The sequence below is a fragment of the Bombina bombina genome, chromosome 1, assembly GCF_027579735.1.
Source record: "Bombina bombina isolate aBomBom1 chromosome 1, aBomBom1.pri, whole genome shotgun sequence".
NCBI classification, from domain to species: Eukaryota; Metazoa; Chordata; class Amphibia; order Anura; family Bombinatoridae; genus Bombina; species Bombina bombina.
Window position 1 is genome coordinate 722,532,285 of NC_069499.1, and position 14,731 is coordinate 722,547,015.

At 39.2% G+C, this 14,731-nt stretch overlaps 1 protein-coding gene across 1 annotated transcript in view; it reads left to right on the top strand.

Annotated features, from left to right (window-relative positions):
• The window catches only part of CD40LG (CD40 ligand), a 62,013-nt gene extending 48,092 nt beyond the window's left edge, over nt 1-13,921 (top strand). Inside the window, exon 6 of the mRNA XM_053714552.1 lies at nt 13,524-13,921. Coding sequence (XP_053570527.1) covers nt 13,524-13,897 — 374 coding nt within the window. The 3' untranslated portion in view covers nt 13,898-13,921. The remainder of the gene's footprint in view (nt 1-13,523) is intronic.
• The last annotated feature ends 810 nt before the right edge of the window (nt 13,922-14,731 follow it).

The window sequence follows — 14,731 nt, forward strand, 5'->3', positions numbered from 1 at the left end:
AACGTAACTTTGGTGCCAACTGAACTTAAGTGACAGCTTTCTAGTTACTTCCCTTCTATCATTTATCATGGAAAGGTTTTTTGATTATGATTCCTAACTTGATGTTGTTCTCCTTTCTTTAATGTATTATATGTTACACTTTTATTAACCATTGTTTTAAAATCGAACTATACTTTTTTTTTTTTTTTTTTTATTGAGGAAAAGTGATACAGGCAGTTTGTATGTTAGACATAACACAATAAATAAACATGTTAAATCTGACTGCAATTAATCTACGATATTGAAAGTCCTCCATTTTCAGCCCCATTAATAGCTATACAGGTCTCTCTTGGACCAGACTTGATGCTTGTTTAAGTCCTTGGGGTTAACATTTAGCAGAAGAGAGATAAACTGAGGGTTTGCACTGTGCAAAAACAAAATCAACATAGGGATATACAATTATCACCACTCATAACAGTTAATACAACAAAACATTTTTTGTGCATGGCTTTAAGGTTTTAAATCAGCACATGGGTCCCAGGGAGTTTTATAATGTAGGGGTATAGTGATTTATAGTAATTAAAGGCCAAAAACACTCTATCTAGCTCCTTATAGGGCAAAAATACTATATACAGTGTAGGATATAGGAATATGTGGCACATGTTATACTAAGGGGGTTTTAGAAAGGTAAATCCTTGAGCCTTTTATTGCAGATGACCAGGCACTGTTATAATACAACTTTAAACTGTTAATCCTATTCATGCAGCCTAATGCGAATAGTCTTTGCTAAACTTGAAGATATGGCTGTAGATAAAGCTGATGGGCAGTTCATGCCACAAGTTGCCAGGAGATCTAGTGGTAAGTTAACTATAGTACATTTACCCTGTGGGTGCAGGTAGCATCATGTTGGGCTAAGCGTTCCTGCCAGAGAGGGTATCCGCATGCTACCCTACCCCGGATCTAGAGATGTGGCCCCCGCAGAGCATCAAAACACATGTCCCATCTGCTTTGAGTAAGCGTGAGCGATATTGGTGTCTGTGTGGTAGCTGAAATGCAGGGAGTCGTTCCATCAGCTTCCAAGGAGTCTCTGATGCGCTGCGGGTCGCAAAACCTTCCGACTCCAGTGGACACAGCACCTTCCTGGCAATGTCCAGTCTCCGCCCCACCGTGAGCTGTATTACCTTTCTGCTCGTTAGCCATAGGGCCGGTTCTCTTGGTGAGGGTACTCTCTGCCAGGTGATCTCTTTTGGACTCATTTTAAGCTGGGTTCCCCTCTTTTCTTTGCAAGCTGTCTTAGCATCTCTCTGTACTGCTTGCGGGCCTCTTTGTGATTTATGTGACACCATGTGGGGTGCGGGTGTTGTGCCTCCGATGTGCTTTGCTTCAGTTGGATCAGTTGCGGCAGGGGGCACCCGTAGTATTAAATAATCATAAGGGGCCTTGTCCATCAGCTGGGTCACAAGGCGTTCAAATCTTTCTAGGCGTGGGTCGGAGTCCTGTGTAAAACATTGTCCCGCCACACCCGCCATTTTAGTTTTCAGCTGAATGCATATACACTGAAGTTATATTTGTAAATTTCTCCCTTTATAAGTAGAAAAGCCTTGTATTATGATATAAAAGTCAGTAAGGCAGACGACTGCTGCCAGCACTGTAGACCCGGTTTAACCGGGGGGGGTCGTTACCTATATGTAGGCCGCCGCCTTAGGTCTTAACTTGCCGATCTGTAGCCCTGATGTCATGAAAACAGGAATCAAGCTGTATAATGTTTCTATTGTGACCACTGCGGCTGTTATATGCCTAATTATAAGCTTGATTTGGCTGTTAAATGCTCTTTAATCGGCGGATTTTTGAGGTTTCTTTCAGAGCTCTCAGTAGATGCGTCCTGCTAGGTACGCTGCTCGGACACGCCCCCCATACTTTTTTTTTTAACTTTACACATCCCACACATTGTCCTCTTCACCCAGTTTAATTTTTCTCATCAAGTCAAATTTAGATATATCAAACTGTAAAGTTGTAGTTTTGCAACAGTTTTTTTTTTTTTTTTGTCCTTTAATAGTAAACTTAAATGTGAGGTAAATAGTTACAGGTGTGTAAGTGAAATTAGAAGGTAACATCCTGCTGTCCAACTTGTAACTTAAATTAAACTAAAAACAAACAAACAAACAAAAAACCCTGTATTCCTGTAGTCTTTAAAATGGCTGCATTTACGGGTATTTTAAAACACATCAGGGCAATTCTGAGAATCATTTCCTGAGTTGATTGTGTGATACAAGATGCAAACCTCATAACCAGAAAGTTGCTTGATTGTTTTCTGTTTATTTCCGGAAACATCACACTATTCGTGCTAAAATATATTTTCAACTTAAAAAAAAAATCTAAGTACTTTTATATTTTAGCTGATTAACATCTGAGGCAGGTGCTGGGCCGAGAGGTTAGGCAATGATTTACATAATGCCAGGAACTGGTTAAAGCGACAGTAAACACATTTATGTTACAAGATTAGAATGACCTGTCAGCCAGGTCTAAACGTTTTTCAACCAACTTAACATCCTTTTTTATGCAACTGTTATTCAATAACCAAACTTTAGCCACTATATTTGGAGGAGACAATTTGTGCTTTAGTCTGCACAAGGCTAGCCACCATCATAATATTAGTATACAATGCATTGTTTGGCAGTTGTTGTCTGTGATAATTATATTATTTAACAATATCATAATTAATAATAATAATCATCATCATAATAATAGTGGCCCCTAAAACTTAAGATCAGATACATGGCCCTGAAGGGAACAATATGACAGATCGTATGCACTGACCCTGTGGCCCACATTTTGTCATCTATAGGTTCAAATGAGACCATAGACCAGATGCAATGTCTTTTCTGAGTCTTATGTGAGCTTTTTATCCAAGCAAGAGCCAAGATCATAGCCCTTGAAGACTGTATTAAGCCTGATATATAACCACTGAGCAGCCCTCATTATGCCAGTATAGATACATGATCCCTGCAACACCATTTTGTCAGCCTAATGCCCAAGTGAGATTTCATATCAAATGCAAAGCTACTGCTGCCCATCACTCTATGATCAGATATTTAAAGGGAAGCAATAGTAAGTACACTGGGTCTGAATGCTTGAATGGCAAGGCTTCTATGCAGACATCCCAACTCTCCCTCAAGTTCAGGGAGTCTCCCTGATTGTAATAGCGGCTCCCTGATGCCAGCAAATGGAGTGCAATCTCCCTGAAACTCCAAGTACTTTGATCCAATGTGACCCAAATCCGGAAAAGTGTTTCTTCAAGGAATGCCTTTAGTTGCTGGGACGTCATAGAACCCTCAAAGCATGCACCAGTAACCAAAAAGCCCCCACTGATTTTAATAAAATAAAAACACAAATACTACCTAATTTACTGCATATAATTAAACTTTGTATTCTAAAATATTTGAGCATTCAACAAGCGTACAATCACTGGAAAATAGGTTTGTTGTATGTGGTTGTGCAATAAAGCTACTTTTTTTAATGTGACTTTAGTGGGAAGCTACTTTAATGATAAGTCTCTATCTTATTTAGGGTTTGAAGGTGTCCAATATATAACTGGGGGGGGGGCGGTGCAGTAGTGGGTGAAGCCACCTCCCTGAAATTAGTTTTTGCAGGTTGGGATGTCTGTCTAGGTACTTAAATGCTCACTGTATTGTGCAATGCAAGAGAGGGTAACACCTGCATCAGAAACAGTGGGCAGGAACAGGTTTCCCTTTCTTTTGGACACAGCTACTGTTGCTTCCCCTTTCATGCCTGTCTTTTGCTCCGTGAGCTGTGTTCCTAGTATAGAATCAGTTGTAGTGCTGTACCAAAAGGTAAAAAACCATAGAATAGGATCTGATCATCAGAGCTATAAAACATAGGTCAGCTGTGCAGGTGGTGGGTAGGAGCATCAGTGCAGTAGCAGAAGGGTTGGAGTCATAGAAACAATCAGTGACACAGAGGTATTCAATTCTAACAATAAACTGGATAAGCACAGAGCTGACAAAAGCTAAAACTAGCCAAGGGTGAGTGATCCAAAGAATCAGCTAGATATGATAGGCAATGGATCAGCACTTGTAGCAGCAACTTAGGGCCAAACACAGGCCAAGGCTTCTGGAAATGGTTTGCTAGGCATAGAAACCAATGTGCTGTGATAAGGAAGAATACCAAGAATTAAACCACGAGCAGGAAGTACTGAGATTTATTGGAAATGCAGTGTCAAGTAGAACACAAGCAGTGAAGAAATGCTGTTAGATATAAGACAGGAAGTGACTGCTGAGATCTCTCAACTCAGCTGTACTGAAAATAGAGTAAAAAAGGGGCTTCTAAAGAGCCATCCTAGCTAGGATTACCCCTTAACAAAAGTAAAGAGTTACGTGTGAATTGCTGAGGAATGAGGCCACAATCCCTGAAGACATTCTTAGAAACTCCTGCTTCAGGGCAAGCTTATAACCTCTTTTTTAACTAGCACAAATAATGAGTTAATACCTTTTCTTTAAAAAAAAATTTAATCCCAAAACAATATATAAACGAAATACAGTTATAACCCTTATACTGCAAGAAGTTTGTTTGTGCTTAAAGTAATAATATAGTCAAAATGAAACTTTCGTGATTCAGATAAAGCGTTGCAATTTTAAGCAACTTTCTAATTTACTCCTATTATCAATTTTTCTTCGTTCTCTTGGTATCTTTATTCGAAAAAAGCAAGAATGTAAGCAAAGGAGAACCTGGGTAGCATTTTCTGATTGGTGTCTAAATGTAGTCACCAATCAGCAAGCGCTACCCAGGTTCTGAACCAAAAATGGGCTGGCTCCTAAACTTACATTCAAATAAAAATACAAGGAGAATAAAGACAAATTTATAATCGGAGTAAATTATTGCATGCTCTATCTGAATCATGAAAGTTTCATTTTGACTTGACTATTCCTTTAAGTAGGGAATGACACCTTACGTTTTCAAAAAACTTATTAAAAACAATATAAGCTGATATCTATTTGGGCTTTGAATATAAGTTGTTAGATATTATATTATTATTATTAATAATAATTCTAAAAAGAAGAATACAATTTTTAATAATAAATTATATTGGGGGATACTTTAGATTTTAAAGTGTGTGAATATCCTATAATATAAAAAGCCAAGTGTGGTTGTCCAAATCTGTCATGCGCAGTAGAGACTGCGCGAGGACAAACACACCTGGCCTTCAACAAACTGACCTGTCTACAACTGTAGGCATGATAGGGACGGGGACAGCAGGGCATAACGGGGCGGGGCAGGAGTGACAGGACAGGGCGGGCATGACAGGGCGGGCGTGACAGGTGCGGGGTCAGCGTGACAGGGGCGGGGTGTGGCCATGGTCGTGAGAGAGAGAGCAACAGAGAGGGGGAGAGAGAGCAACAGAAAGGAGGGAGAGAGAGCAAAAAAGAGGGGAAGGAGAGCAAAAGAGGGGGGAGAGAGAGCAAAAGAGGGGGGGAGAGCATAAGAGAAGGGAGAGAGAACAAAAGAGAAGGGAGAGAGCAAAAGAGAGGGGGAGAAAGAGCAAAAGAGGAGAGAGAGAGCAAAAGGGGAGAGAGAGCAAAAGAGAGGGGAGAGAGAGCAAAAGAGAGGGGGAGAGAGCAAAAGAGAGGGAAGAGAGAGCAAAAGAGAGGGGAGTGAGAGCAAAAAAACATAATTTATGTAAGAACTTACCTGATAAATTCATTTCTTTCATATTAGCAAGAGTCCATGAGCTAGTGACGTATGGGATATGCATTCCTACCAGGAGGGGCAAAGTTTCCCAAACCTCAAAATGCCTATAAATACACCCCTCACCACACCCACAATTCAGTTTAACGAATAGCCAAGAAGTGGGGTGATAAAAAAGTGCGAAAGCATATAAAATAAGGAATTGGAATAATTGTGCTTTATACAAAAAAATCATAACCACCACAAAAAAAGGGCGGGCCTCATAGACTCTTGCTAATATGAAAGAAATGAATTTATCAGGTAAGTTCTTACATAAATTATGTTTTCTTTCATGTAATTAGCAAGAGTCCATGAGCTAGTGACGTATGGGATAATGACTACCCAAGATGTGGATCTTTCCACACAAGAGTCACTAGAGAGGGAGGGATAAAATAAAGACAGCCAATTCCTGCTGAAAATAATCCACACCCAAAATAAAGTTTAACGAAAAACATAAGCAGAAGATTCAAACTGAAACCGCTGCCTGAAGTACTTTTCTACCAAAAACTGCTTCAGAAGAAGAAAATACATCAAAATGGTAGAATTTAGTAAAAGTATGCAAAGAGGACCAAGTTGCTGCTTTGCAGATCTGGTCAACCGAAGCTTCATTCCTAAACGCCCAGGAAGTAGAAACTGACCTAGTAGAATGAGCTGTAATTCTCTGAGGCGGAGTTTTACCCGACTCAACATAGGCAAGATGAATTAAAGATTTCAACCAAGATGCCAAAGAAATGGCAGAAGCTTTCTGGCCTTTTCTAGAACCGGAAAAGATAACAAATAGACTAGAAGTCTTACGAAAAGATTTCGTAGCTTCAACATAATATTTCAAAGCATGCAACGATTTCTCCTTAGAATTCTTAGGATTAGGACATAATGAAGGAACCACAATTTCTCTACTAATGTTGTTGGAATTCACAACTTTAGGTAAAAATTCAAAAGAAGTTCGCAACACCGCCTTATCCTGATGAAAAATCAGAAAAGGAGACTCACAAGAAAGAGTAGATAATTCAGAAACTCTTCTGGCAGAAGAGATGGCCAAAAGGAACAAAACTTTCCAAGAAAGTAATTTAATGTCCAATGAATGCATAGGTTCAAACGGAGGAGCTTGAAGAGCTCCCAGAACCAAATTCAAACTCCAAGGAGGAGAAATTGACTTAATGACAGGTTTTATACGAACCAAAGCTTGTACAAAACAATGAATATCAGGAAGAATAGCAATCTTTCTGCGAAAAAGAACAGAAAGAGCAGAGATTTGTCCTTTCAAAGAACTTGCGGACAAACCCTTATCTAAACCATCCTGAAGAAACTGTAAAATTCTCGGTATTCTAAAAGAATGCCAGGAAAAATGATGAGAAAGACACCAAGAAATATAAGTCTTCCAGACTCTATAATATATCTCTCGAGATACAGATTTACGAGCCTGTAACATAGTATTAATCACAGAGTCAGAGAAACCTCTTTGACCAAGAATCAAGCGTTCAATCTCCATACCTTTAAGTTTAAGGATTTCAGATCCTGATGGAAAAAAGGACCTTGTGACAGAAGGTCTGGTCTTAACGGAAGAGTCCACGGTTGGCAAGAGGCCATCTGGACAAGAGCCGCATACCAAAACCTGTGAGGCCATGCCGGAGCTACCAGCAGAACAAACGAGCATTCCTTCAGAATCTTGGAGATTACTCTTGGAAGAAGAACTAGAGGCGGAAAGATATAGGCAGGATGATACTTCCAAGGAAGTGATAATGCATCCACTGCCTCCGCCTGAGGATCCCGAGATCTGGACAGATACCTGGGAAGTTTCTTGTTTAGATGGGACGCCATCAGATCTATTTCTGGAAGTTCCCACATTTGAACAATCTGAAGAAATACCTCTGGGTGAAGAGACCATTCGCCCGGATGCAACGTTTGGCGACTGAGATAATCCGCTTCCCAATTGTCTACACCTGGGATATGAACCGCAGAGATTAGACAGGAGCTGGATTCCGCCCAAACCAAAATTCGAGATACTTCTTTCATAGCCAGAGGACTGTGAGTCCCTCCTTGATGATTGATGTATGCCACAGTTGTGACATTGTCTGTCTGAACACAAATGAACGATTCTCTCGTCAGAAGAGGCCAAAACTGAAGAGCTCTGAAAATTGCACGGAGTTCCAAAATATTGATCGGTAATCTCACCTCCTGAGATTCCCAAACTCCTTGTGCCGTCAGAGATCCCCACACAGCTCCCCAACCTGTGAGACTTGCATCTGTTGAAATTACAGTCCAGGTCGGAAGCACAAAAGAAGCCCCCTGAATTAAACGATGGTGATCTGTCCACCATGTTAGAGAGTGTCGAACAATCGGTTTTAAAGATATTAATTGAGATATCTTCGTGTAATCCTTGCACCATTGCTTCAGCATACAGAGCTGAAGAGGTCGCATGTGAAAATGAGCAAAGGGGATCGCGTCCGATGCAGCAGTCATAAGACCTAGAATTTCCATGCATAAGGCTACCGAAGGGAATAATTGTGACTGAAGGTTTCGACAAGCTGCAATCAACTTTAGACGTCTCTTGTCTGTTAAAGACAGAGTCATGGACACTGAATCCATCTGGAAACCCAGAAAGGTTACCCTTGTCTGAGGAATCAAAGAACTTTTTGGTAAATTGATCCTCCAACCATGATCTTGAAGAAACAACACAAGTCGATTCGTATGAGATTCTGCTAAATGTAAAGACTGAGCAAGTACCAAGATATCGTCCAAATAAGGAAAAACCACAATACCCTGTTCTCTGATTACAGACAGCAGGGCACCGAGAACCTTTGTAAAAATTCTTGGAGCTGTAGCTAGGCCAAACGGCAGAGCCACAAACTGGTAATGCTTGTCCAGAAACGAGAATCTCAGGAACTGATAATGATCTGGATGAATCGGAATATGCAGATATGCATCCTGTAAATCTATTGTGGACATATAATTCCCTTGCTGAACAAAAGGTAAGATAGTCCTTACAGTTACCATCTTGAACGTTCGTATCCTTACATAACGATTCAATATTTTTAGATCCAGAACTGGTCTGAAAGAATTCTCCTTCTTTGGTACAATGAAGAGATTTGAATAAAACCCCATCCCCTGTTCCGGAACTGGAACTGGCATAATTACTCCAGTCAACTCTAGATCTGAAACACATTTCAGAAATGCTTGAGCTTTTACTGGATTTACTGGGACACGGGAAAGAAAAAATCTGTTTGCAGGAGGTCTCAACTTGAAACCAATTCTGTACCCTTCTGAAACAATGCTCTGAATCCAAAGATTGTGAACAGAATTGATCCAAATTTCCTTGAAAAAACGTAACCTGCCCCCTACCAGCTGAGCTGGAATGAGGGCCGCACCTTCATGTGGACTTAGAAGCAGGCTTTGCCTTTCTAGCTGGCTTGGATTTATTCCAGACTGGAGATGGTCTCCAAACTGAAACTGCTCCTGAGGATGAAGGATCAGGCTTTTGTTCTTTGTTAAAACGAAAGGAACGAAAACGATTATTAGCCCTATTTTTACCTTTAGATTTTTTATCCTGTGGTAAAAAAGTTCCTTTCCCACCAGTAACAGTTGAAATAATGGAATCCAACTGAGAACCAAATAATTTGTTACCCTGGAAAGAAATGGAAAGTAAAGTTGATTTAGAAGCCATATCAGCATTCCAAGTTTTAAGCCATAAAGCTCTTCTAGCTAAAATAGCTAGAGACATAAACCTGACATCAACTCTGATAATATCAAAAATGGCATCACAGATAAAATTATTAGCATGCTGAAGAAGAATAATAATATCATGAGAATCACGATGTGTTACTTGTTGCGCTAAAGTTTCCAACCAAAAAGTTGAAGCTGCAGCAACATCAGCCAAAGATATAGCAGGTCTAAGAAGATTACCTGAACACAGATAAGCTTTTCTTAGAAAGGATTCAATTTTCCTATCTAGAGGATCCTTAAATGAAGTACCATCTGACGTAGGAATAGTAGTACGTTTAGCAAGGGTAGAAATAGCCCCATCAACTTTAGGGATCTTGTCCCAAAATTCTAATCTGTCAGACGGCACAGGATATAATTGCTTAAAACGTTTAGAAGGAGTAAATGAATTACCCAAATTATCCCATTCTTTGGAAATTACTGCAGAAATAGCATTAGGAACAGGAAAAACTTCTGGAATAACCACAGGAGATTTAAATACCTTATCTAAACGTTTAGAATTAGTATCAAGAGGACCAGAATCCTCTATTTCTAAAGCAATTAGTACTTCTTTAAGTAAAGAACAAATAAATTCCATTTTAAATAAATATGAAGATTTATCAGCATCAACCTCTGAGACAGAATCCTCTGAACCAGAGGAATCATCAGAATCAGAATGATGATGTTCATTTAAAAATTCATCTGTAGGGAGAGAAGTTTTAAAAGATTTTTTACGTTTACTAGAAGGAGAAATAACAGACATAGCCTTCTTTATGGATTCAGAAACAAAATCTCTTATATTATCAGGAACATTCTGCACCTTAGATGTTGAAGGAACTGCAACAGGCAATGGTACTTTACTAAAGGAAATATTATCTGCTTTAACAAGTTTGTCATGACAATCAATACAAACAACAGCTGGAGGAATAGCTACCAAAAGTTTACAGCAGATACACTTAGCTTTGGTAGATTCAGCACTTGACAGCGATTTTCCTGTAGTATCTTCTGACTCAGATGCAACGTGAGACATCTTGCAATATGTAAGAGAAAAAACAACATATATATAAAGCAAAATTGATCAAATTCCTTAAATGACAGTTTCAGGAATGGGAAAAAAATGCCAAAGAACAAGCTTCTAGCAACCAGAAGCAATAAAAAATGAGACTTAAATAATGTGGAGACAAAAGCGACGCCCATATTTTTTCGCGCCAAATAAGACGCCCACATTATTTGGCGCCTAAATGCTTTTTGGCGCCAAAAATGACGCCACATCCAGAACGCCGACACTTTTGGCGCAAAATAACGTCAAAAAATGACGCAACTTCCGGCGACACGTATGACGCCGGAAACGGAAATAGAATTTTTGCGCCAAAAAAGTCCGCGCCAAGAATGACGCAATAAAATGAAGCATTTTCAGCCCCCGCGAGCCTAACAGCCCACAGGGAAAAAGTCAAATTTTAAGGTAAGAAAAATGTTAAATTAAAATGCATTATCCCAAATATGAAACTGACTGTCTGAAAATAAGGAAAGTTGAACATTCTGAGTCAAGGCAAATAAATGTTTGAATACATATATTTAGAACTTTATAAACAAAGTGCCCAACCATAGCTTGGAGTGTCACAGAAAATAAGACTTACTTACCCCAGGACACTCATCTACATATAGCAGATAGCCAAACCAGTACTGAAACGAGAATCAGCAGAGGTAATGGTATATATAAGAGTATATCGTCGATCTGAAAAGGGAGGTAAGAGATGAATCTCTACGACCGATAACAGAGAACCTATGAAATAGATCCCGTAGAAGGAGATCACTGCATTCAAATAGGCAATACTCTCCTCATATCCCTCTGACATTCACTGCACGCTGAGAGGAAAACCGGGCTCCAACTTGCTGCGGAGCGCATATCAACGTAGAATCTAGCACAAACTTACTTCACCACCTCCATCGGAGGCAAAGTTTGTAAAACTGAATTGTGGGTGTGGTGAGGGGTGTATTTATAGGCATTTTGAGGTTTGGGAAACTTTGCCCCTCCTGGTAGGAATGTATATCCCATACGTCACTAGCTCATGGACTCTTGCTAATTACATGAAAGAAAGAGGGGGATAGAGCAAAAGAGAGGGGGGAGAGAGAACAAAAGAGAGGGGAAGAGAGAGAGCAAAAGAGGGGGGAGAGAGCAAAATCGAGGGGGTTGAGAGAGAGAAAAAGAGAGGGGAGAGAGAGAGAGAGAGAGAGGGGGGAGAAAGAGAGAGAGAGAAAGCAAAAGAGAGGGGGTAGAAAGATTGCAAAAGAGAGGGGGGGAGACAGAGCAAAATAAAGGGGGAGAAAGATCGCAAAAGTGAGGGGGGAGAGAGAGCACAAAAGAGAGTGGGAGAGAGAGCGCAAAAGAGAGGGGGAGAGAGAGAGCAAAAGAGAGGGGAGAGAGAGTGCAAGAGAGGGGAAAGAGAGCAAAAGAGAGGGGGAGAGAGAGCAAAAGAGAGGCGGGAGAGAGAGAGAGCAAAAGAGAGGGGGGAGAAAGAGCAAAAGAGATGGGAGAGAGAGAGAGTGCAAAAGAGAGAGGGAGAGAGAGCGCAAAAAAAAGGGGGACAGAGAGAGTGCAAAAGAGAGGGGGAGGGAGAGAGAGCAAATAAAGGTGGAGAGAAAGCAAGAGATGGGAGAGAGAGCAAAAGAGGGGGGAGAGAGAGAGCAAAAAAGAGGGGGGAGAGAGAGCAAAAAAGAGGGGGAGAGAGAGTGCAAAAGAAAGGGGGAGAGAGCGAGAGAGAACAAAAGAGAGGGGGGAGAGAGGGAGCAAAAGAGAGGGAGAGAGGGGTGGGACCGCTGTACTGCAAAAAATGGCCTGTGTAAACAGGCTTTAGGACTACTATTATTATTATTATTATTATCGGTTATTTATAGAGCGCCAACAGATTCCGCAGCGCTATATTATATTGCACTTGTAGTTTTAATTTCTCACTAAATATTAGATCCTTTTGACAATGTAAGGTTTCATTCTCTGCATAGGTTCATATACATTATCATTTTTGTTTTAAACCCTTTGAAGTTCATACCAATCTATTGGACTCTCTAAGCACTAAAATGTACATGTATATCTCTTTGCATGAAGTGTATAGCACACTTTGTCCTATTGTGTTCTTATACGTTTAGATTTTAAATTATAGTTTCAAGGGTTTTTGAGAATGTTTTCCTCTTACCTTTATGATGTTATTTACATGCTTGACATAAGAATTAAATGGTTGTCGGAAAATTATGACTGCATGTCTGTGCATATAAGTATTTAATGGTTCATAAAATATATATACTTATACTTAGAGACATTACCATTTTAATTTTTGGCTCAACTTTAATATGTTCATAATGATCCATTGTTCCTGCTGGAATATATTAATTTGTTTACAAAATGCTCTTTTACCTTTATGTTGTGCTTTGAAATAGCTACTCTGTCTTTAGAAACAACCACCTACAGTATACTCAACAGTTCAATACTAAAATCTAGATAAACAAGAGGCAGCAGCATGAATCAACTTCCCTTCCAAATGGGGATGGGTGATAGATAAACTCCAGCCCTTTTGAAAGGGGGTTCTTCAGTTGATTCTTGAGTACATTATGGTATATTTACTTTTCCCTAAAAGGAATACTAATTAGACAACTATAGCAATTTGTGGTTCTACAATTTTGAACACTATAAGCATCTTGGAAGGACAAATATAAGACAATTAGAACTGGAAAGTCACTAACTGCATCAAACTTTGCACCTAAAATCAGTACAAATGGTTATACTCTAATGGTTGTGCATACAAAAAAAGATTAGTACAATAAAAAAAAATGTAGTCACATTTTATTAAACTATAGTATAGGTGAAATATTTTGAATTACTTTATTGCCTTAAGCAATTTTGCATTCATTATTTGGCTCAGGTGTATTTAGGGAATTGTGTGACATAAAGAGAGCTAAATGGGACAAACTAGTTTAAAGGCTTATGTATTCCATCTGTATGGGGCAAAAGACATTTTAATTAGTTTTAACTCAGTGTATAACGTACAAACATAGAGTAATATTAGATAGTATCCATTTTTAAAATCATTAATTACATGTTTTCATTTTCACAGTTTTGCAATGGATGGAAAAGGGTTATACCTCAATGCGAAAGCAGATAACCTATGCAAATGGAAAATTACAAGTGGATATTCCTGGAATCTATTACATCTATTCCCAAGTCAGTTTTTGTTTGAATTCAACACAGTTTTCTCGTGCACCATTTACACAAAACATCTTTTTAAGCAGACCCCATGAAACGGACAAACTCTTGTTGAAAGGTGCAAACACTTTTGTATCACAGACTACAGATTGCTCATTGCATTCTATCCAACAAGGAGGAGTATTCACATTCAGACAAGGGGACCAACTGTTCGTCAATGTAACAGATTCATCTCGGATCAATTACAGTCCTGGACTCACATATTTTGGCATGTTCAAGCTTTGAACAACTAGTTAAACATAAATAACAACAGAAGAATAACTCTAAAGGCAATGTGATTGCATTCAATGTTCTATAACATATATTTCCACTATTACATTTTATTTTTTATGTTTTGTACCAGAAGACATTTTCTACTAAAAGCTTATGTGCTCTTATTCATATAAATTTACAAGAATTGACAACAGGTTAATGATTAAAGGCATGTAGCGATTATCCGGGGTAGATAAATGGTTCAATAGTTAAGTCAAAAAAGATTACTAGGCAGAAGAAGTTATTAGTCCATTCAAAGTTAACTATTGGAAAACAGTGCTTAGCTTCTGCAATTTCTTACTTATCCACGATTGGTGGACATTTAGCAAACCAGAGAATAGTATGCTTTACCTTTTAAACACCCACCTCAAAATCTTTCTAAAAAAATTCCACCTTTAGAAATAAGAAAAAGAAACAACCCCCCCCCCCCCCACACACACACACACACACACACGTATTCTGTCTACACAATAGATAATGGCTGGGCTTCTGAAGATGAGCATTGAAATACATATAAATGAGCCCCATTATTTCTTTGCATATTTATTTCACTAAGGGGCTAATGATCAAAAACTGATGAAATGATGAAAAGTCTTTGAAGTCTAATGTAGGTGTCTCCTCTTCACATCCAGAACCCTGTATATCTAGATATACAGATCTAATGCTAACAAATGTGCTTTTTAATTCTTTGAGGGACCTCACAGTACTGAGAAGACTTCTTAGATAATCTCACCAGAGCAGAGTGATTTAGATAAGGCCCTAAATAACAAAGGTCCCGTACAGTATTTGCGATGGTTGTAACAATAT